Source organism: Botrytis cinerea, chromosome 3 (assembly GCF_000143535.2).
Source record: "Botrytis cinerea B05.10 chromosome 3, complete sequence".
Taxonomy (NCBI): domain Eukaryota; kingdom Fungi; phylum Ascomycota; class Leotiomycetes; order Helotiales; family Sclerotiniaceae; genus Botrytis; species Botrytis cinerea.
In genome coordinates this window covers 364832-386423 of record NC_037312.1, presented here as the reverse complement: position 1 = coordinate 386423, position 21592 = coordinate 364832, and the positions used below count along the sequence as shown (strand labels likewise).

The window sequence follows — 21592 nt, the reverse complement described above, 5'->3', positions numbered from 1 at the left end:
TTCGTGATATTTTCCACGTAACATGATGTGCGACTGTTTGATTGTCAACCCTGGCCAGGAAATGCAGCGTTCCATAACCACAAGAGAGGCTTCTGGGCGCCAACAGCCAAGAAGCCAAGATCATGAGTACGCCAAGTATATTCACAACATCAAAGTATTCAAAGTATTTCTGAATATTAAAAACATTATTTCTTGACTCCCTAATCCTGCGCTTGGACAGGAAGTACTCTATATCCTAAACTGGACAATGTCCGTTTCCAAAACTTCCTTCTACATAACTCCAACATTCCAAATGCAAATCCTGCTAGCGCTATTACTTCTAACGCAAATCTTGATGGTATCAATGGCTTTGCAGCCTCTTCTTCTTCCTCCGTAATTTCCTCTGTCCCTAGTACATCGGTCTGTTGAATCGTTAGTTGAGTCATCTCGATGAGTCGGTAGAATTCCATGAGAGAATAGCATACCGTATCTTTACAGTCAGTTCCAGTAGCCCAAGTCTCACTAGTCCCCAGCTTTACACCCTCGCCATCAAGAGCGACTACTCTCATCCAACACCAAGCTTTTCTCTGAAACAGGATCTTCGTCTCAAACTCGCTCTTCTGAACTTCAGCTACCATCAGAAACTCCTCCTCGCCTCCTTCTCCCCTATCAGTCTTCGCTCCTTCCAATACCCATCTCCTAACCTCCGTAGCCCCATTCCAACTGACATACACGTTGTTCTGCATCACCTTCACATCCGGCACTGTATCTGGCCTGCCCACCCACGCATGCTTCAACACCTTATATGTCTGTACCGCTCCTGTATTGAATGTCTTTTGAGATCCAACATGAACATCACAGAGAACTTCTCCCTCAGAACTATACTCAGTCCAAGCAGCGTTGTATCCATATCCAACCATTACATTTCCATTCTCGAGTACTTGCATACTGCCTTGGCTGGCACTTAAGATTTTTTTCGGATTCACATATTCGCGTACGACTTTCGCAGTCATAGCTTCGAGATCAAGGGATATATGAATAGCACGGGAGCTCTCAGCTTGCGGTCTTAATCCATAACGTGCCCCGTTGTCGAATAACGTGATTCCTGTATGATCCGCAGTCCAATGAGCATCATGCTGCCAGTTGAATCTCGTGGCTTTGCCCTCTGACAAATCCTTGAAACTATTTCTTTTTCCGCCAAGTTCCCAAAGAATCTCGCCTGTCTTTCCATCAATGTAAGACACCGATTGGTAATATCTTGAACTGATCAGGTAATTTCCCAACCCGTCTTTGTCAATACTATTGATGTGGAAAAAATCGTACCCATGGCTACTTCTCAGTCCAGCACCTCCTGTTGGAAAATAGGAGTCTTTGGTGTTGAAGTGCTCAGATGCGTGCCATTCAAATAGAATCTCGTTGGTTTCTATGTTAATTTCTTGGATTACAGAATCCCAAACCCAGCCTTGACGGGTGCGGCGACGATATTGGATGGGCATTTCTTTGAGAATATATTGGGTTACTAGAGCGGTTCCTTCAGGAGTTATGTGGAATTCGTGAAGGTCTCCTAGGGCGTTGTTGCCAGCTGTTAGACGGTAGGCTTCTTTATATTGGGAATCTAGCTGGATGAAATAATCAGTATAGGTTAGAATACATGTCTACATATCTAAGAAACATACCAAGATATAAACTCCCTCCCCATGTCCCCCCACCGAATCATCGCCCTGCCAGAACGTTAAGTAATCTACATTCTTATATCTCTGTACATTCAGACCAAATGTTTCCCCATACGATGCATTCATCCAAACGAGATTCCCCTGGTGGTCATGTATCATGGGACTCTGTCCTGTGATATGTACTTTATCACCTCTCAGGGATATCATCGTGTACAATCCATCGTCGCATCTCGGATCATCTTGAAGGATATTCAGACGAGGAGAGATTAAGTCTGGGCGTGTTGTATAGGTGCGATTCGGATAGGCACCATAATCTCCAGCGTCAAATTCTGTGGATTGAATATATGGGAAGGTTTCTGGAGTCGCGCTGATTAGAGGCCCAAGGAGGATGGGGATGAGGTGTGTGAGATATGTTCCCCGCATTGCGTGATTTAGAGATTGAATGATGGAAAGAGGGGTATCGAATATAAAATAGCTGAACAGAAGGGTATCAAAAGGTGCTATGTATTCAAAACAATAGATAATTTCAGGGGAAAAGGGGTTCAAAATAACGAGGACACAACCAAGAATTTGAGACAGGAAACGACGCAAATACAATAAACAACATCCAGTTCAAAAAGAAAGGCAGTCTTCAAAACCTCATATCGACTTTCTTCTCACATATCAAAGGTCCCAGAAACTCTGAGAATGAGCCCACTCGCAGTACAAACCGAAAGCATACATCCTCTTCTCCTTACGACGCGGCTGACGTTCTAGAGACAGCGAAGCAAAGTGATCCATATGGTACCCGTTCAAGGCCGCCAAGCACAAATCATGAGTTCTGAATGGATATCAAGCTTTTGGAAATTTTCCTATGGTGGATATGTATAGAGATGGGAATGGGGAATTTTGTTCATTTAAGATTAACGCGCGGCGAACGTGCACGCATTGTGGGGATCTTTGCGTGGAAGGACGCGCCAGCGAGATGGGGGATGTTTGAAGATAATTGATAAGATTTTGATATTTCACTATTTCAAGATGTGAAGCTTACTTTTTGATTTTGAAGGACAGTTAGTTGTAGTTGGATGTCTATCCATACCGAAGATATATATTGTCGAAAAAAAAAAACATCTGAAAGGACCAGAAAACCCCCTGAAAAATAGGGGTTCGTTGAAGAAACAAAAAAAGAAATGTGAAGTACCAAAAATTCCTTTTGAGAAAAATCGTGCAGTATGTACGAATGCGATATTGACCCGTTCCCACGCAATTGAGTGCAAGGGTATTAGCCTCAGTTTTACGCAGTCTTTGCCTCATCACGGTGATCAAAATGTATCGTTTTCTCCACAGCCACGGTAGCTTTCTCTGCTAATGCGCTGTCTTCAAATACTATCCTCGAAATCTCCAATTAGTGCTGCTCAGTTGCATTCGCAGATTGATATATATAGTTCACAAAACCAGAAACAAAAGCACTCACGAAAAGCAAGTTCTTCCAATGTGCGCCCCTGGGTCTCAGGATAAAAGAAGTAAATCACTATTATCTCAATACAAATGGTCACACAATACATAATAAGGTATTTCCAACCAATTTTGCCCATACCGATAGGATTCACGTAGGTGGTGAAGAAATTAGCGGCTCGGACGAAAAATTGTTCGATGGAGATGCCGCGAGAACGATCCGCGTAGGGGAAGAGTTCTACTAGGTAGGCTATGGGGTCTTAGTATGGTTTGTGTGTTTGGATCTCGGCATTTGATAGGCTAGAGAATGGTACCTACTATATGCAAGTGCATTGTTCCCAATATTATAACAAGGCGAGTAGAGAAAAATGAAAAATAGTGTGGCGATGGCAGCAGCTTTGTTGGGTCGATGGGCTTCATATGCTACCATGGCTCGTTGCATGCTAACCGTCCACGCTATATACACAAAGAACATACTAGAAGCACAGAGTAAAAACATAGTGCGGCGTTTATAGCGTGGTACTATGAGGGCGGTTAAGGTTCCCGTGAAGAAAGACCAGGCTGTTGACCCAAGATTTATCATAGTTTTTGTGTTGGTATCCGTGTAACCTATCATGGCAAGGATTTTGGACAGGTAAAATCTGGGGTTGTTAAATCATGAGATGAGCGAATGCATAGGGCACTCACGAGATCAAAGTATTGCCAGACCATTGCGTGAAGACTCCCATAGCAGAAGCGAGAAATACCCGACGTCTCATTCCAGGAGTACTTAACATTGACATCCAAGATTGTTTAGAAGCTTCTACTTCTAGTTTGATCGTTGTTTCAATCTGCGCCATTTCAGCACGAACGAATACAGAATCGCGATGTCCTTCTGCATGATACTTAACTAAGATATCAAATGCTTCATCTCGTCTGTCTTTGCTAATAAGGTACCGAGGACTTTCTGGTAGGAAACTTTGTCTATTGTTAGGAGTTTCATGATAAATTCAAGATATACTTACAAGACGAAGATTATCTGGATAAGCGAGGGACAGGCTTGAAGAAGAGATGGAATTCTCCATCCCCAATCTGTATTGATTGTTGCAGTTCGAACAGTAATTCCGGAAGCGATCAACGATCCTACAAACCAAGATGCATTGAAGAGAGAAGTCATAATTGGCCTTTCTTTTGGGTATGCTAATTCACCAAGCATGGCTGAGCCAGAGACAATTGCAAAAACAATACCGAATCCAAGAAACATTCTGGCAACGATGTACATCGCAGCTGTTTCCAGATGAGTGTGTACCCAATCAGAGATGTTCAAATGGCCATACCATTGATGGAGAAGCCCTGAAGGAATGACCCAACAACCATCACAATGGACCCAAACATGATGGACCACCTACGACCAAAACGTTGAGCAAGCATTGGTACAAAGGGCACCGACAAAATAGCACCTAAGCTGTATGCCGCAGCCACAATACCTAAGAGCTCTGCCTTCAAAGCATACGTCGACTTCCCAGCCCCATCAATCGTCGGCTCACCAAAGTCTGTATTTCATCATCAATACTTCTTCGACCAATAGACTTACTAAACACTAAACTCACATTCATTCCAAGAAGGAATAAACTGTAATCCATTGATCATCTGAGAGTCGAACCCCGACGTCATCTCAATTCCCATACATGTTGGATATAGCAGAAGATACAAGATCCTTAGATTTCTTTTTCTCCACCATGCCACCTTATCCTCGTCAACAATCCTGGTGAGGATGGGATCTGCTTCATGACCTAAATTGACTAGACCCATTTTCAAAAAGCGAACCCCAAAATCTTCAAATTATTGAAGAATATTGACGCCCAAAGATATTGTATTCCAGAACGTTCTTTGGGTTCGGCGTTGAAGTGAATTGAGGAAGGTGGTATGATATTCAATAACTAGACGCGGAGGAAACTAAACGAAAGTTGAATGCATCCGATCGTGCAGATATAGTCTCCAAATATCCACTTGAATAATTCCAGGGGCTTTTCGACCCCGCGCTGACTGCACACTTAGCGCCTTGGTCGGCATCTTCCTGTTATACAAAAAATGTAGCCAAGACGGTGTCAGGACCGAAAATCTCCAAGTCGCTGGATAAATAGGTTCGTGGGGGTCATGCGACGGGTATTTGGAATTTATAGAATGCATTCTGCAGAAAAGTCGATATTATGTGCAGGTAAAGCGGATTTTAGGAGACTTTTCTACAATCAGAAATGTATTTCTTATCTCCTTCCATATCCAAGAAGAAAGCCGGAGTTCCTGCAGCGAGTTAATGCTCTGTGGAGAGCTAATGCATGTCAATTTGGGGGTGGAGATCTTCTAGAAGATAAGTCTCCTTCCGTTTCACTGCATATGTATGCACGGAATTGAAGAAAATGGAAGGTTCGATTCGGAGAAGATGAATCTTTCTCCGAAACTCCTGCTGCAAGATACTGGACCATGTTATGGTGAGGACAAGTATGTACAATGGAAGGTATGCTCATATATTTTAAAATGATCCAAAAGTGACCCCTCCATCGTGTTTCGGCGGGTCCCGATTCTCTTTCCAAGTTTCCCAGCATAGTTCCAAATTCCACACAGGATTTGACGGCATTCAGGACATTTCCCACGTTTTCTTGAGAAGATCTTGGATCAAACAGGCCAGTAAAGTAGGGATTGCTTGTAATCAACCTCTTTTTTACACAAGTTTACAAAATGCAACTCATCTCCATTCACATTTTCAAAATGGATTTTCTTACATACCTAACTTCTAATGACCTCATACCCCCAAGTTACCTGTTTCTTTGATCTCCATTTAAACAGAATTTTGTGGAATCTATACATATTCGAGTACGTCATGTCGGATATGTGACTTTTGAACCCTGTCAAGATCTGAACGGTTTGTGAGACTGCAGAAAGACAGATAGCTTGATTTCTTGCCCATTTCGTAGTCGCGGCGATCTTCGCGAAAAAAAAAACCGTACTTTTCGTAATTGAAATATACTATCGGAGGAGCAGTGATATCCACATTAGCCGGGTGGCTCATCCCAAAAATAAGCTCATCCCTTTTCAAGGCGATGTTTCGTGAAGGCAGCAAATATGAACTGCAGTAGGAATCAGCGTGGTTGATGAATATTCTGTCCAGTGATGCTTGTCACTCGTTGGCCACGCACGAAGACTACTCTTCGACCTTCAAACTCACATACGAGTTCCTATATGTATATTTGAAGCTCTGAAAGTAATTTTGAGGAGCAAGTAATTTCCTACTTTCACCAAAAGACTTGACTATGCCAACAGCAGTAGTCTTAAATAAGGATATCCTGGATCGAACAAGTGTTAATATTGACTGCGAAGATTACAAAGCAGAAGACTCGTCGACTGATGCCTGGGTGATAACAAAGCTGCGCATAGTTTGAGAATATGAGGACCTTTGATACCTCAAACATTCATTACAACACACAACTGCTTTGTTCGTGCCATTTTCTCTTAACGTTGCAAAGTTTCTGCTGTCTGAAAATGATACAATGAAATTATTTTTCGAAGAGTGCTGAGTGACCCTTACATATGATCTAAGAACATGTGAGCGAGTGACTTGAAAGCGAGGTTAAAGGCCCAGAGAGGTATCTAGTTACATTTCAATAATGTGGCTGTAAGAGGTTAACGTCTCTTGATCAACGCACAATCGACCTCGGAAAACTCATATAAACAAGATAAACAATCAAACCGTATATCAGACCTCTGCACCTGCGGTGCTATTAGATACGATGTGGTATCAGTCACAGAGCTGTGACTATGTCCAAAATACAGATCGCAGCAGTGATAAGCCAAAGATATGCATATCATAAGAGTAGTTCTGAGCAAAACATTTGGAGAGAGTTCTGACTAAATGTTGTAATGTTTAATTTGAGATTGCTGGAGATGGGCTCAGGACTGAATCCTTTATGTTTGACAAGCCTCTTGAGCTGTCTTCCTCTTGATTCTATCCTGTATGACCACTCTTTTTCAATATTAGGTTCGTGAATTTCATCCAACAATTGCGAAATCCCGGTAGACTCTCCACACGCTTATCTAGCTGTATTGAGCTCTACCATTAGAACGCAAAGTGGGCTAGAACAGTTGCACCTTGATTGCATTAGGTATAGCCTTCAGAGGGATGTAGTCCAGATTTCCCGCGCTTGAGAATAGCTCGAGTATCGCCATTGTTGACATTCTACAATGACCCCACTTTTATCATTATTTTCAAGCCTGCTTTGACCTCATTGTGGTCAATAACCTACCGCGAATGTGTATCGTTCAGGCCCTTAAACGTCTTTAAGGGATGCTGGAGAAAAGGATGTCTCGACGTTTGCGGCCTAACTGGAGGACCTCTTGGAGCTCAACTTTCTGCGAATCGATCTCTCGGACAATAGCACTTGTTTTGCGAGGGAAAGTCCAGTTATTAGCCTGGAGGCTTTCCTCCAGCCATCGGCATGGTAGTTGTTCTTCCCTTTACCGCCTTGTAACTTCTAGTGCATGGTAGCCCCGCAAGACCATCATTTGCGATACCTCCGCAGCATTCATGTGTAGACCTCCGAGTCAGCTACAACTTTCCCATATATATTATTGCTTCGTAAGTGGCTGGTCACTTCGGAAGCTTTGTGAGGAAATCGTCGGAGTTGACTGTCCACAATGTCGTTGCGTGAGTTTGAAATGCATGATGCATTCACATTATCGCCATCGCGGAGAGCTTAGATGTTTCATAGACTAGGAGATCGAGTATGCTAGTAGTTCCGCGGTCGAGAAAATCCGCAGATAGCAAAGCATTGAGTCGATGGTTCGGCTTGCCCGGGGAGGGGCAATTCCGTTCGCTGCCCCAGGAACTTTAAATCAACGGCATTGTGAAGTAAATAGATCAATTTGGAGAGAGACTCTTACTTGTGGTTATCCAACTAGTCTAGAAAAAAGAGCAAAACCAAATCGTAAGATGTTGTTCGTATCTCAATCTAAATGGCCAGATGATTTTGGGAGTTCATGAGCGTAGAGCTCGAAAGGCAATATGTGAACTGAAATGATTACGTAACATGGATCATTCCCGTCTTCCTCACATTTTCCGACTCCTCCCCACTACCAAGCCCGGCTGAATATACTCCAAGGAACCCAAGAGTTTCGATTCATCCATTGATATACCTCAGTTCGACAATATCATGGCACAGGTCAGCTTTCAAGTGGAATAGACCTATCATGAATGTATCGTCTGCCCAGAGTTGTAAATTACGGCTGATAGTGAGGCTAAAGCTCATCATACAGCCTACAAATTTCTGCTTGAGAATGTATCATGCCTGCCATGACGAGAGCCAATCTGATAATGATAGGTTACTGATGTTGCGATTCAGTAGACTGAGCTGGAACTCAGACTTGTTGGATCCGAACGGATAAAAGTCAATCTGCTCTCAAAAAAATTGTACCAGCTCTTTCAAGTTCAGAAAACAGGTTTCCTTGACATGTCAGATGTGAATCAATATAAGCATGCATTTGGTGCTTTCCGTATGTTTGAAGCTCCATCTATTGAATAATTCTAAAGAGGCAACAGCAGCCTCAATGATATTGCTTGATGTATTGTGTTTAAGTCACGCGGATACTTTACATTCAGTCACAGATATCAATTTCATTTCAAGACTGGATATTCAAGCATCATTGATCATGAATTATTTTTCGCAAGAATGGACACAAGCAGTGGAAGTTCGCTATCTTGATGAGAAACAACACCCGAACCAAGCCCCGAAACCCCGTTTGTATACACTCAAGATGATAGAAAATGTAAGTATTCTCCCCCGAGTCTCTCAAAAGCAAACACCAAATAATTTTTGATTCTGTTCGTTCTTGCCTCGCCATAAGACAAGAGCAACTCCAGTGTCTAAGCATCTTCTACCTTATTAGATGTAACTTCATGTAACATCCTATAGCACACAGTCCGTTTTGGCGTTCTCTCCCTCCTATCGAGGCTTCCCATCCTATACTCTTAGAGTCTTAAACTTCATGTCACAAGCTCCGATCCAAAATTTTCACCCCGGTACCCCGAACAAGATTTCCCCTCTCACAATTTCTCCCTCCAACCTCCATCACCTACCCTGACACCAAGAGGAAAGATCAGAGTCAAATAATTGATCAGCACAAAGATAAAAAGTAAGCCGAGACATATACCGAAGACCCACCTCAAAGGCACAGATATGAGACTCAAGATATCCCAAAGGCCCTCTTCTGGTTCGGACTCTGGGGGTGGATTTGGACGTGACTTATGGGAAGTGTGTGTGATCTGGCGATTGTTATCATCCCCAGTAAAAATATTTGGCTCGTCAACAGGTACGAGCTCCTCGACAGCAGGCGTAGCGAAAGATGGAGTCAACACAGGAATGCTCAATTCATATGGAGGAACATGTCCACCGATTCCACCTCGACTATGGCCTGGATTTCCTTTCCTGCCTATAAGAATTTTGTTTGAAGTCATCCATATAAGCCAAATGATAGAGCCTCCAAATAAAATGTACGCACTCAGAAGCCTGGGCTTCATATTTCGTAAAAAGCCTCCGTAGATGTTTCTAAGAGACGTGCGAGACGAGGGAGCCGAGCTGGAACTGGAAATACCAGAATTGTAGCCCGAGCTGTCTCCAGATGAACATTTTTTGGAAGCAAATGGAAGGTCAACAGTGCCGTTAATGGTATGATACTCATAGAATTCACTTGGAGCGCTGGATGAAACAACATGACGAGAAGAATCAGTAGAGGAACGCTGTCGCTTTAGGAGTGGCGTGGATTCAGTTTGCTTGTGTATAAGGCGGGAAAGAAATGATCCTGCGGGTTTTCGAGAAGCACTAGGTTTTGATGGTGCTGCGGAGATTTTTGTTGGTGTATTCGTGGAGGATATATACGATGTGTTAGGAGCGAGTACTGTATATGAGACAGCAGGAGAAGCCATCGGTTCAGAGAAAGGTTGGGGCGATTCCATCTGAGGAATCACACCTCTAATGACAGTAGGCTCAGGCAGCGAAGTACCGGTGGTGGGTAGACTTTTTCCTTTGTTGGCTAGAAAACTGCTCATGCTTGATACAATTGATCCAGCATTATTTTGTGGAGAGAGCGGAAGACCCATTTTGGGCATGGCAAATTGATCTGTGGCCATTGCCTTTGCGATTGTTTCCCTGATTGTTGAATCTGAATCCGACGAAGTAACACTAGGAGTATCTCTATAGCGTAAACACGTTCTACCAGCAAGAGAAAAGGCAATAGGACTCGTAGGAAGAAGATTCGATAAGTGAGATCGGGTCGATCCAGGACTACTTGGAATCTTTGAGAAGGAAGTTTTCCTGCTCATGTTCTTGCCTTTTCTATTACTCTTGCCAATTGATCGAGCTTGTGTTGGAGTCTCAGGAGTTCTACAAGTAGCCTGATCACTCTCGGATTTCACGGGTGAGATAAATGTAGGCGTACTGGGATTCATCTTTATATGAGGATGTGCACTAGCTGCGACACTTCTTGGTAGTTTTGTGGGATTTCTAGAGTTACGGGAACCCTTGAAGTTTTCTATGATTATTAGTCAATTATGTGTTAAGTTTTTATGCGAAAACAATAGTATATGGAAACCCCGGGATGAAAGACGAAAAAGACCAATGCAGAATGGAAATTGACTATACCTTTACCGAAGACCATTTTAGTTCTTAGGGCGTTATTTTGTAATTCTCTGTTGATCTTTCGAACTTAATCTATGGAGTTAAATGTAGTATGAAGATTGAAGTAAAGATCAATGTTTACAAGAATTTATTGAGATGTTTCTGAATCAACAAATAAGTGGATCGGGGAAAAGAATCCCTTCTGTATCTGAAGCCAAGATTTCAATACGGCGAATTGATACTAGTGAGACGGTTGCTATTATTAATGACCGTAATTTTCTCCAGAGTCTGGAAGTATCTGGCTGGGTGATGATGTCATAAGAGTGAATATCTGTCTGCCGTAGTAAGCGAGCCTGGTGAAGGGGTTTTGTGAAATTGTTGTAGTTGAATTTTGCAAGTGAATTGAATTCTAGGTCCCTCATTTTCTTGGAAAGATTTTTGATAATAGATTTCATGAAGAATGAAGAATATTATCTGATAGACTATTATCTAATAGACATGCGTTCCAAATCCTATCAGCTTTCAGACAATGTCCTCTATGGTCCAACCATTTCATCCTCCAGCGAAGCTTACGGTTCGTTGTGGACGAAGAACAATGGATTCAATTCGATATTAGAACTTCCTCACAATACAACTCTCTCTTGATTCAGACTCATCTTCACAACTGACTTGGCTTTTAGCAAATCATTCCCACCTAGCTGGCACCACACCACAGACATACTGAAAAAACTTTCTCTCAATATCACTACGGAGAAGTTCCTACACGATGACTTCACTAGCATGACCCGAATAAGAAATAACTAAGTACTGCATCAAAACTTACCACAGTTCAGTATGAAACAAGATTACTAGTTTCGAACCGTAAAACTTCATTCTCAAGATGAGAAGTACTGCTACTCGAACTCCCACACACAGTGATTTGTAAAACCGTATACAATTTAAAATCTATATACATGATTTCCTCCAACGAAACTTCCTAGAATACACCATGATAAAAGACAAATACTTGACACAAACTCATCTACAAAACTTCCAAGAACTTGTACACACTCACCAATCATCAACCTATCACAACATAAAAATATCGACATCCACCCGACAAGGAAACAAGATCTTGATTACTTTCAGTATCAATTGGTAGCTCAGAAATCCCGTGAATCGTTCCCAAGAGAGATCTACCACACAATAAAAATTCCTCCAACATCTGACTACAGTAAGTATCTATCCGACCCGACCAATCCACAACTTTTCCCATTCCATTCGCAACCATACCCATATTACAGCCACCGCATCTAATCTCTCCACCGCCTTCTCTCAACTAACTTTAACGAAAACACAGAAACCCACTCAAAATATGTCTTCAAAATCCATCCCCTCGCTCTTCTCCCTCTCAGGCGCATCATCACTAACCAGCATAATCTCCACCTCAACCCCAACCGCCTTATCCGGAACCACATCACCCACCCTTTCCATAACCAGCACGACTACACCCCCCGAACAATTCATCTTCCCCATCCCCTTCAACGGAAACCCATCCGAAACCCTCCCTCTCCTCAGAGACCAACCCAAAGCATGCAAAAGTTGCAACTGCCAATGTCCCAATCACCACACCCACACAGTCAAAAACACATCAACCACCCAACCCTCGATCCGATTCCGCCATTGCTTCATCCATCGCTCTTCACTTCTCAATATCCAAATCATCTCTGGCGTTCTATTTCTATTCTGCATCGCCATCACCATAGTATCTCCTTTTTCCAGAAACGGCAGCACGGAGAACAACCCCTCGATCCCAGAACAAGCCCAGCAAGAATCTCTCAAATCCCTTCATACCAACCCCTCCAACTCTCCCATCCAGACACAGACCCGCAAACTCGACACCGCCCAACTCAAAGGCATTGAAATCGCCATCCTCTATTTCTCCATCTTCGTTATCTGTTCTGTGATCCGAGTAACGAGTTATGTAATGAGTAGATGGGGATTGTGTTTCGGAGGCGAGGGATCGAATGGTAGAGGGGTTGGTTTGGGAGATGAGGAGGAGATGATGGGGTATAGAATGAGGAGGGAGTTGACGGTTGACGATATGGTTTGAGGGTTGAGGTGGCGCGAGAGCAGGGGGAAGGTGGAGGAGATGGAGTAGGTGGGCGGTTCATCACATGTGTTAAGCAAGTGCATTACAGCGCGAGGGTTATGGCAATAACATAATTTCAACTATGCGGAAGAAACCGAGGGGTACGAAGAGAGAAATTCATCGATTCCACGGGCTGGTAGGAAAAGCTATAACTCAAATTGAAACGGGAAAGATAAATCCACTCTACTCATCTCAAAACCAACTAGCCCGTTAGAAGATCAAGACACGTGCACTAGCACCTGCGCTCCTATCATTTTCACTTCCACCTCTATTTCCATCTCTGCTTTCAAGTTAGATTCAATTATTCTAGTCTAGTACAATCAATCTATCAATAACGCATGCATTCACCAACCTACTTCCTTCATTATGACTACGCCTATACAAAGAATCTAGAATCAATAAAATGGTTCATACATATCATTTCCAATTAAATATTCATCATCAATCATACAATTATCTTTTTTATCTCTCCTTCTCTTCCCCTCTAAACCTACCCGCCACCCGCATCCCCACCCGCATCTCCATCCTCCCCAAAAAACCCACTCAACCCCAACATATCCCCCGGCAAATATTCCAACCAAGGCATCATGTCCTCGCCCAAACCCCTCATATCAATATCCTGACTCGACATCATCATATCACCCATCCCATGACTTCCCATTCCCATTCCCATGTATCCGTGTGAATTTGTATTTGTATGATTTCCCGAATGATATGCATTTCCCTGTCCATTACCTGTTCCGTTTCCGTGACCGTTGACGGAGTTTGTATTATTACCGTGTAGATTACTTGCGTTATTATTATTGTGATTATGATTGTTGTGATTATAGAAACCTCCTGCTCTAGATGTCGATGGCGTATGCGAGAAATCATACCCACCTCCCCCACTAGGCGTACTCGAACTTCCTGGCCTTGGACTTATCGTATTCCTTGGACCTGGATCAAAAGCATGATTTTCACTCCTCGGTGTCGGATATGGACTACCACTCCCATTGCCTCCGCCACCCAACCCCAATAACATTTCCGCATCCGCCGTCGCACTAGCATCAATATTTGAGTTTGTACCATGCATGAATTTTGGTCCTGGAGGAGGCATGTGATTACTCCTTGAAGCCCCTATAAATCTATCAAATCTTCCACTAGTTGAAGTACCACCAGCTGTATTTTCTGGTAGACTTTGTCGAATGGGATCATAAATCATATTTCCCTGGCCATATTCCTTTTGGGCTCTCATTTCTAAATGATCCGCTGCACTTTGATTTTGATACATGAATGTTAAATTTGAACTTGGAGAATTAGTAGTTCCAGTCAGAGACCAACCAATAGCTTGAGCCAAATCTATTGCCGGAGATCCAGGTAGTGCTTCCAGCATTGGTGACCGTACGAATTCTGGAAATCTACCAGGAGAATTCGCAGAGAATTTTCTTCTCCAATTAGGTATAATTTCATGTCTTGGTTTGGTAGCTTCGGTATATTCTTCCGCCGTATAGGTCTCGACCTCTTGTGGATCAATACCACTTTGTTTTTGTTCCATCGCTACTCGAATATATCGTGTTCCAGCCCAATACGATTCTATATGTTGTAAAGCTTTGTGACATCGTTGATAATTTTGATTTGCTGCAGCAGCAAGTAATGAATGTTTTTGTTTTTGATTTCCTTGATTGTGATTCCCTCCTGGTTTCACAGTATCTGATGGAGGGCTTTGACGAGGGCTATGATTTCTAGAAGATGGCTGAGAAGTATGTAAAGCAATCTCTTTGAGGAAAGCACACCCAGCGATGTATATCGGTTGACATGTAAATGGATTTCCAATGAATGATCTCGGATCAATAAGTTCTGCAAAAGCCAGAATATCCGCAATGGTTTTAGCAGATGACATGCTGAGTTCTCGACTATGAGGAAGTAATTGTAAAACTTGTCCTTCGAGAGATTGCATCAAAGTAGGTTGATGAAGTAGCATGATTAAGGTATGAAACCAAAAATGAACCTTGATATCGATTAGCAAAACTGATCCGCATACTCCGAGGTAAAGTAAAACTTACAAGTATAAAATTTGTTCCCTCTCCACTCTTAACATAGTGTTGAAAGTTGGTCGCTGAAAATTCCAATCTACCATCCAAACTTTGATATAACACAGTCAAATCCTTTTCCATACCCTTAAGCTGTTTTATCAACCCAGGTGTGATATCGCCTGCGCCTCTTATCCGATTCAGTAAATCTGATACCAAGCCATATAAATGTATGATTCTGATAAGTGCAGGGAAAGGATCTGGCCATGCTTCTTCTGTATTATTGGATACGGATGGAAGTGTCAATTCGAGATCTTCATCTTTGAGACTCACTGGTCTACCAGTTCCAGAAGAAATGACTCGGTCAAGCATGAGCACTGCCCAGAGTGTATCTATTCTTTCTTCTTCAATCGCACTTTTCTCTTCCGCCGTGATAGTAGCATCCGGCTCATCGGATTCCCCTTCATTTGCCGACCGATGATATCCTGGATCCTTCTGTCCTTGATGTTTAACACCATCTAACTTTTGCAGCCCAAGATCCACAGCCATACGTATAGCACATCCAAGATACATCCATAACGCACTATCTTGATTGGCACCAAATCCTTCATAAGCAAGTAATAAACACGCTTGTACAGCTCCAACTGTAGGACAAGGGAATGTATCCACAACAGCCGCTTTCGCTCGCTGAGCAAAGACTTGTCCATATTCTGATTTCGGTTGTGGTGAATCATGTGAAGTGGTGAGAAGTGGATGATCTGAAAATCGAGCCGCCAATGCACAAACGGCATCCACAAGAATAGGTTCGACTTTCTTCTCTTCCACTAAACGTTTGAAATTCTCCTGTCGTTTCGATAGAAAAGGATAATTACAACCCAAATGAGCAAAGAAGACTTCCACAAGATGAATGATGAGTCTATTGACCGGTAATGGATCGTTAGGATCGTAAAGTGGCATGTCGATTGCAGACCTTGGTTCAGTCCCTGCTTGAGATGGCGTTCCATTCACCGAACCCCCACTAGAATGTTTCGCGGATATAGGTGACATTGTGAGAGAAGAAGACGATGGAGCACCCATACTTCTTTTATGTTCTCGAACGGAAACCACCATTTGTTTGAATCCGGGTACAATGGCTGTTGGACCAAAGTATCTGAAATATGGTACTCGATGGCTTTCACTAATGGTTGTTTCGCTGAGAAGTGGCTGGTCTCTTTCGAGAGGATTGGGACTCTCATCCGGAAATAGAACTGCGTCTCTATAATCAACCCTTCGAGTCCCAGGTCGATTGTTCCCAATATCCTCACTTCCCAGCTTTCGAGACGCATCGTGCATATATGATTGATCAACCTCAACTCTTGTCCGTGCAGCAGTCGTATTCGCTCTTTGTTGAGATTGTTGCGGTACCGCATCCCTCGAGGTCTCTCTCAATATTCCAGGCCTCCGGGGGTGTGAATGTGCATAGTCCCCCTCATCTCCTTCCCCACCATCTGGGGTCTTCACCTCCTTCCTGATCAAGTTCGTAGCCCCATCAGATCCCTCCGCATACCCCATACATTCATGGCCATTATCTGTGCATGTCGAACAAAGTGGTCGTTTCCCATCGCATCTTGTTTTTCGTTTCCTGCAGGTCCGACATCTACATACCGCATTGAAGATTAGCTTATGCTCTCGGTAAATTACCCCTTCATCCTGCGATTGTTCCGAAAAAATATATACATACGCAGCATTAACCCTCCGCCTTTTCGCAGGCGGTTGTCCCTCATTATTTACGAATCGGATCTGTTTCTGCGGTACTCCTCCAGCTCCAGCTCCTGCTCCTGCGCTCATGTCTCCTCTGCAGCTCTTAATTCCTCTATTCTGTAAATCTCCTCGCCAATCTTCCGGTATCCCTTCGGGAACTCTGCTTCACTTCGCGCAAACCTCAGACACAGTCAAGCACGAATCCCCACTCACATCATCCGTCGTTCCTTCGTTTCGTTTGTTGAGCTCGTTTGATTTGTCTCATCCAACCTGGTATCGTATTGTCTTTCCCAGGTGCCTTCCCTCGATTCGTACCTCTGCGTTTCGTCCCGTGTAGTCGTCACTTTCGACCTAGTGTTTTGTACTCGGTGTCTCTGTTCCCTTTCCTTTTTTTTCTCTCCTGTCTTTGCCTCTTTGCCTTAAGCCCAATGTATCATGCACAGCACCCTCGCAGAAACAATCACCCCACTATAAAATGAATCGTGAGATTGGGTATCAAATAAGAAATAAAGTCCATAAACCCAATGAGCGCCAACCGTTGAACACCAGATGCAAGATGAGGCAAAATTCCGTTTCTAGAACGATAATTTCCGTCTGACAGCAACAGATACCTGGTACAAAAAAATACAGGGAGTCCAAGTGCCGATCCCGGGGAAAAGCTAGGGTCGAACACGCACCTACGGATAGATGCGGATCAGCGTCGATAGCCTGTATTGGGAGATATTTGTTTTATAGTAGGACAAGTAGGACATGCATGTATGTACTGTTGATATAGAATTCTGCAGATAAAGTGGCATATAGTCAAATATATTTAAATCCTTTCGTTTGAACTAACTCAAAATCTACGAATAGTTTGTTTCTCGTTAAGCGGTCATCATTCATAAACCCATCCATTCAGCCATCCTTCATTTTTATCTTTCCCACCGCCATTCCACCATTCTATCCATAATTCCACTGACCATCCCTCAAATAGTACCATCGAAGACCCAGTCTAGGCGAGACAATGGGTTCGAAATCCCAAGATCCGCCATATTAACAAATAGCATGAGTCTTTCCAGTCTTTCCTTGCAAACTATGCTTCTCGTCCTTATAATGAGCATGGTTATGCTTGCTCTTTCCAGAGTGAGTAGCGTGCTTCTGGATGTATTCTTGATTCTTCTTAACAGAATCCTTATCCATCTCATCCAGGACACTGCAGCATAACTTGATGTCATTCAACAATGAATCACATCTTGATTTACTGAAATCCTCACGAACAACTACACGTAACATCTTGAGGTTATCGGTCTTTGGTGCCATGGTGTATGCTGGAACAACCCATGAACGTTGACGGAGTTGATGAGCAAGTGCGAATTCATCGTAATGTTTGTTGGAGTTAGGGTCAATACGGAAAGCAACGAGTGGGAGACCGTTGCCATTCTTTTGAGACATGATAATGAATCCGAGTTGTTCGAGAGAATCGGAGAGGTAATCGGCGGTTCTTGTCAAGTTACTCATGATAGCTTTGTAACCCTTCTTACCAAGACGAATGAGTTGGTAGTATTGGGCAATAACCTGAGAAGCACCCTTGGAAAAGTTAAGAGTGAAAGATGCTTGATCGGCACCAAGATAATTGATGTTGAAGACAAGCTCCTTAGGAAGGTATTCTGGTGCTCTCCAGACAATCCAACCAACACCTGGGTAGACGAGTCCATATCTAGAGTTTCATTAGTTGTCGTCTAGGTGAGAGGGGGGGGGGGGGACATACTTGTGACCACTGGTGTTAATAGAAACTACCTTTTCTAATCTGAAATCCCACTCCAACTCTGGTACGGTAAAGGGAGCTACAAATCCACCTGAAGCTGCATCAATATGAATAACAGTATCGATATTCTTCTTGATCAAAAGATCATTCACAGCCTTGGCATCTTCATACTCTCCAGTATAAGTAGTTCCTAGAATGATGCAAATACCAATGGTATTCTCATCTACTAAATTGACCGTCTCCTCGGGGTCAATCACATATCGGTCTGGAGTACAATAGACGTATTTTTCCTCAACCTCGAAATATCTAGCTGCCTTTTCCCAGCAGACTTGAACCGCAGAAGACATGACGATATTTGGGTTTTCAGTTGATTTTCCAGCAGCGATACGAGCATTCTTCCAGCGTTTCTTCATGGCCAAAACTGCCAACATGATGGCTTCGGAGGAACCGACGGTCGAAGTACCAACGGCAGCATCACCTTCTTCATTTGTAGGAGCGTTGAACAAACGACCGATCATGGAAACACATCGGTTTTGAATGTCTGCGGATTGAGGATATTCTTCGTAATCTACTCAAAAAGTTAGCATGAATGGGAGAAACGACAGGATGAGGAGGAAATAAACTTACCAATGAAATTCTTGCTGAAACTTTCGGTCATGAGATCTTCGACTTCTTTTTCCTACAAAATGTTAGCACAGAAACACATAATTCGTAAGTCCCCTCAATTCAATCGTACTCTGCGTGATCGGCGCGAATTTTCAACAACCGCAATATCTCCCAGGATGCCAACGACCGAGGATACTCATGACAATCAAGGAAATATATCTCATAAACTCACCATGAAAGTAGTGACAAAAGACGCCAAATTCAACATAGGATTTCCATCAAGCGAAAGATGATCTTTGATCATACGATACGCAACCTAAGTATCCACGACACAAAATTAGCCTTGCTGGTTCAGTCCCATATTCACATTCAGATGCTGAATCTCTATGGAATCACATACCTCCTTGGGCATCTCTCCATCTGGCATCTCGTGCTCTGGCAGATCCTCCGCTGCAAATCTAGAACCATAAACACTAGTTGTGAATCGATCCTCTTCGCTCGAAGCAGCCATTGTAAGTTTCTTCAGCCCGTCGACGAGGGGAGCCGCAACCTTATCATTGTTGGGGATTTGGGAAAGGTGAACCATTGCTGCGGTTGTGGTTTAGGTTTGGATGAGGATTGAGTTGAATTGGGATTAGGAAGTTATCGATGGTTGACTTTATTTATCGTTGACCAAGTTAGAAGACGAAGACTAGGTAAGATGTTGCCGGGAGGTATGAGGTGGGATTTGAGAGAGAGGAACGGGAATGGAAGCGATTGTATGAGTGTATTGTGTAGACGAGATGATGAATCAGAAGCGAACGGAATAGAAACCCAAATCCAAAAGAATAACCAATCTTGGATTCATACTCGTATATCTACTACTTATTAGTATCCTGGACCAAACAGTGAGTATTGGCATTCGTATCACGTCTAGACTTTGGTGGGAATATTCCGAATTCCCTCATTCCCATAAACTTACGAGGACTCTGCGTGCTCTGCCCCTCTTTTCAAGGATGTAAGCTCCAGCTGTTTTGGGATCATCTGGGAAACCTTGGCAGAAAAGCTTGGTTTACATCTCATCTATCGAAATTGACTGGAATGATTGGCTAAAAGGTATGTGACTATTAATTATCCGATCAAACCATTGTTTTGAGATTGTGGGTTGAAATTCATATCTGCGTCATCTTTTGATCTTTTGCATCCTGCCGTCTGTCTGTTCTTCCCGCATGTATATATGTACGAAGCGTGTATTTCATAAATCGAGCCTCTACCCCCTGCCAAGAATACCGAGTAGATTTCTATCACGGTTGTGCATTTTGAGAAGAGGACCAGAGATTGTACAACACATGGCACTTTCCAACTGACATACATACTTGATGCTTGCATATAAACCTCTCTCCTGGTATTGGGACGGCACAGAGGAAAGAGCGGGAGAGGAGGGGTTTCAGCATCTATCGTCCTGGGAAGACAATTGGATACATACATACCACCATACCTGTGTTATATGTATCCCCGCAATAACCACACGTTCATCACTGCCACTATATGAAATCCGATTCGATGAACGTGCGGTGACATATCGATGCTGGACTTACATATTGTAATACGACCATCATGCATATGCAGTATCATCGTTAAGCTAGAGATCAAGCACAATTGTAATTCGGTAGTACCACGGCTTGTTCTTAGAGGTAGAGAGAGCCCCTCATAAGTTTGGTGTCTAATTCTCAACAATTATGAATTAGCCTGGCGAAAACAAATCTACTTAGAGAGGAATTTATGATATTAATTGAAACCATATTGAATATGGAAGACATATATGTTTTGCTATTCAAATCCTCGAAGCCGGAGGCCACTTCGTCGAAAATGAAGTACAGTGGCCATTCGCTTGTCAATCTTCTGTGAAGGGTGAAACTCCCTCAAGTCTTTCATTTGTATACTCAATCATCCAATTTTTCTCATTTTCCTATAAAACCTGTGAAGTTTAAGAGATGAACACTAGAAGTTATGGTAATGCCAGAGTTCCATTGAAAAGGCTTTATCAACTGATAAATATTGTTATCGAAATATGAGATTCCGCTATAATCTTTCATCTTGAGGCTAAATCTAGAATCTCCTCATGGCTTGGTGAGAGATATCTCCACAATTTACATTCGCGAATCATCACAACTTGTTAGTCGAACCGTGAAAGATGATTCGAAGCTCGAGTTTGAGTTTGAGTTTGAACAACGTTCAAATGAGATTCAGCGAACATTTCTTGTAAAGTTGATGTTGCTAAACACGCTTTAGTTGTGTGAAAGAGCCGACCCTCATCCACATTCGTAGAAAGGATGGATATCTTTAGGCCTGATTTCTGATGCACAGAAATCATCGAGAGAAAATCAACCCTCCAAGTTCAGTCCGGACTTAGGATCTCCACCTGTTCATACCACCGAGACTCTATAAAAGTCCGCAATACATTAGAGTACGACAGAATAAAACACATTCGTCTACCTACTACCAATACAACCCCCTTCTCTTCTCTTTTCCTCTCATATTTCCATCCTCCATCCCCCATCAAGCCACATTCCACACTCCAAATCTCCAAAGCATACAAGTATACAAGCAAGCCCACCATCTCCAGAGCCAATAGAGCAACCCATTACACAGAG

At 42.9% G+C, this 21592-nt stretch overlaps 5 protein-coding genes across 8 annotated transcripts; all 5 read right to left on the bottom strand.

Moving 5' to 3' along the window:
* Positions 1–170: 170 nt before the first annotated feature.
* Positions 171–2180, bottom strand: BCIN_03g01080 (hypothetical protein). Its single transcript, XM_001559373.2, has 3 exons — positions 1656–2180; positions 465–1598; positions 171–401 (listed from the first exon to the last, which is right to left on the bottom strand). The coding sequence occupies exons 1-3, from the start codon at positions 2073–2075 to the stop codon at positions 201–203; spliced, it is 1755 nt and encodes a 584-aa protein (XP_001559423.2). The 5' UTR covers positions 2076–2180; the 3' UTR covers positions 171–200.
* Positions 2181–2670: 490 nt separating this feature from the next.
* Positions 2671–5087, bottom strand: BCIN_03g01070 (hypothetical protein). 2 transcript variants are annotated; one of them, XM_024691723.1, is made up of 7 exons: positions 4676–5087; positions 4403–4618; positions 4091–4352; positions 3774–4043; positions 3401–3727; positions 3106–3336; positions 2671–3017 (listed from the first exon to the last, which is right to left on the bottom strand). In XM_024691723.1, exons 1-6 carry the CDS (start codon positions 4875–4877, stop codon positions 3258–3260), a joined length of 1356 nt encoding a protein of 451 aa, XP_024547493.1. In that variant the 5' UTR covers positions 4878–5087; the 3' UTR covers positions 2671–3017; positions 3106–3257. The 2 variants fall into 2 exon arrangements, with proteins under 2 accessions (XP_024547493.1, XP_024547494.1); XM_024691722.1 differs by having other exon boundaries at positions 3405–3727.
* A 3836-nt stretch (positions 5088–8923) lies between these two features.
* Positions 8924–10718, bottom strand: BCIN_03g01060 (hypothetical protein). Its single transcript, XM_024691721.1, has one exon. It carries the CDS (start codon positions 10558–10560, stop codon positions 9160–9162), a length of 1401 nt encoding a protein of 466 aa, XP_024547492.1. The 5' UTR covers positions 10561–10718; the 3' UTR covers positions 8924–9159.
* A 2434-nt stretch (positions 10719–13152) lies between these two features.
* Positions 13153–17237, bottom strand: BCIN_03g01050 (hypothetical protein). The gene is made up of 3 exons (XM_024691720.1): positions 16590–17237; positions 14903–16505; positions 13153–14847 (listed from the first exon to the last, which is right to left on the bottom strand). The coding sequence occupies exons 1-3, from the start codon at positions 16694–16696 to the stop codon at positions 13351–13353; spliced, it is 3207 nt and encodes a 1068-aa protein (XP_024547491.1). The 5' UTR covers positions 16697–17237; the 3' UTR covers positions 13153–13350.
* Positions 17238–17376: 139 nt separating this feature from the next.
* On the bottom strand, positions 17377–20134 carry BCIN_03g01040 (hypothetical protein). 3 transcript variants are annotated; one of them, XM_024691719.1, is made up of 6 exons: positions 19870–20134; positions 19360–19816; positions 19192–19275; positions 18981–19032; positions 18357–18921; positions 17377–18305 (listed from the first exon to the last, which is right to left on the bottom strand). In XM_024691719.1, the coding sequence occupies exons 2-6, from the start codon at positions 19543–19545 to the stop codon at positions 17642–17644; spliced, it is 1551 nt and encodes a 516-aa protein (XP_024547489.1). In that variant the 5' UTR covers positions 19546–19816; positions 19870–20134; the 3' UTR covers positions 17377–17641. The 3 variants fall into 3 exon arrangements, with proteins under 3 accessions (XP_024547489.1, XP_024547488.1, XP_024547490.1); XM_024691718.1 differs by having other exon boundaries at positions 19921–20134; XM_024691717.1 differs by having other exon boundaries at positions 19360–20134.
* Between the last annotated feature and the right edge of the window lie 1458 nt (positions 20135–21592).

Coding starts and splice junctions, on each gene's coding strand:
- BCIN_03g01040 (XM_024691717.1), bottom strand. CDS start 19,545: ATGGTTCACCTTTCCCAAATCCCCAACAATGATAAGGTTGCGGCTCCC. Junction 19,033..19,191: donor CTTTTGTCACTACTTTCATG/GTGAGTTTATGA, acceptor AACATTTTGTAG/GAAAAAGAAGTCGAAGATCT. Junction 18,922..18,980: donor TTTCAGCAAGAATTTCATTG/GTAAGTTTATTT, acceptor CTTTTTGAGTAG/ATTACGAAGAATATCCTCAA.
- BCIN_03g01050 (XM_024691720.1), bottom strand. CDS start 16,696: ATGAGCGCAGGAGCAGGAGCTGGAGCTGGAGGAGTACCGCAGAAACAG. Junction 16,506..16,589: donor AGGCGGAGGGTTAATGCTGC/GTATGTATATAT, acceptor TGCGGTATGTAG/ATGTCGGACCTGCAGGAAAC. Junction 14,848..14,902: donor AGGGAACAAATTTTATACTT/GTAAGTTTTACT, acceptor ATCGATATCAAG/GTTCATTTTTGGTTTCATAC.
- BCIN_03g01080 (XM_001559373.2), bottom strand. CDS start 2,075: ATGCGGGGAACATATCTCACACACCTCATCCCCATCCTCCTTGGGCCT. Junction 1,599..1,655: donor GGGAGGGAGTTTATATCTTG/GTATGTTTCTTA, acceptor TATTTCATCCAG/CTAGATTCCCAATATAAAGA. Junction 402..464: donor GAACTGACTGTAAAGATACG/GTATGCTATTCT, acceptor ACGATTCAACAG/ACCGATGTACTAGGGACAGA.
- BCIN_03g01070 (XM_024691722.1), bottom strand. CDS start 4,877: ATGGGTCTAGTCAATTTAGGTCATGAAGCAGATCCCATCCTCACCAGG. Junction 4,353..4,402: donor TCAGGGCTTCTCCATCAATG/GTATGGCCATTT, acceptor ATCTGGAAACAG/CTGCGATGTACATCGTTGCC. Junction 3,337..3,404: donor GAACAATGCACTTGCATATA/GTAGGTACCATT, acceptor AAGACCCCATAG/CCTACCTAGTAGAACTCTTC.
- BCIN_03g01060 (XM_024691721.1), bottom strand. CDS start 10,560: ATGAATCCCAGTACGCCTACATTTATCTCACCCGTGAAATCCGAGAGT.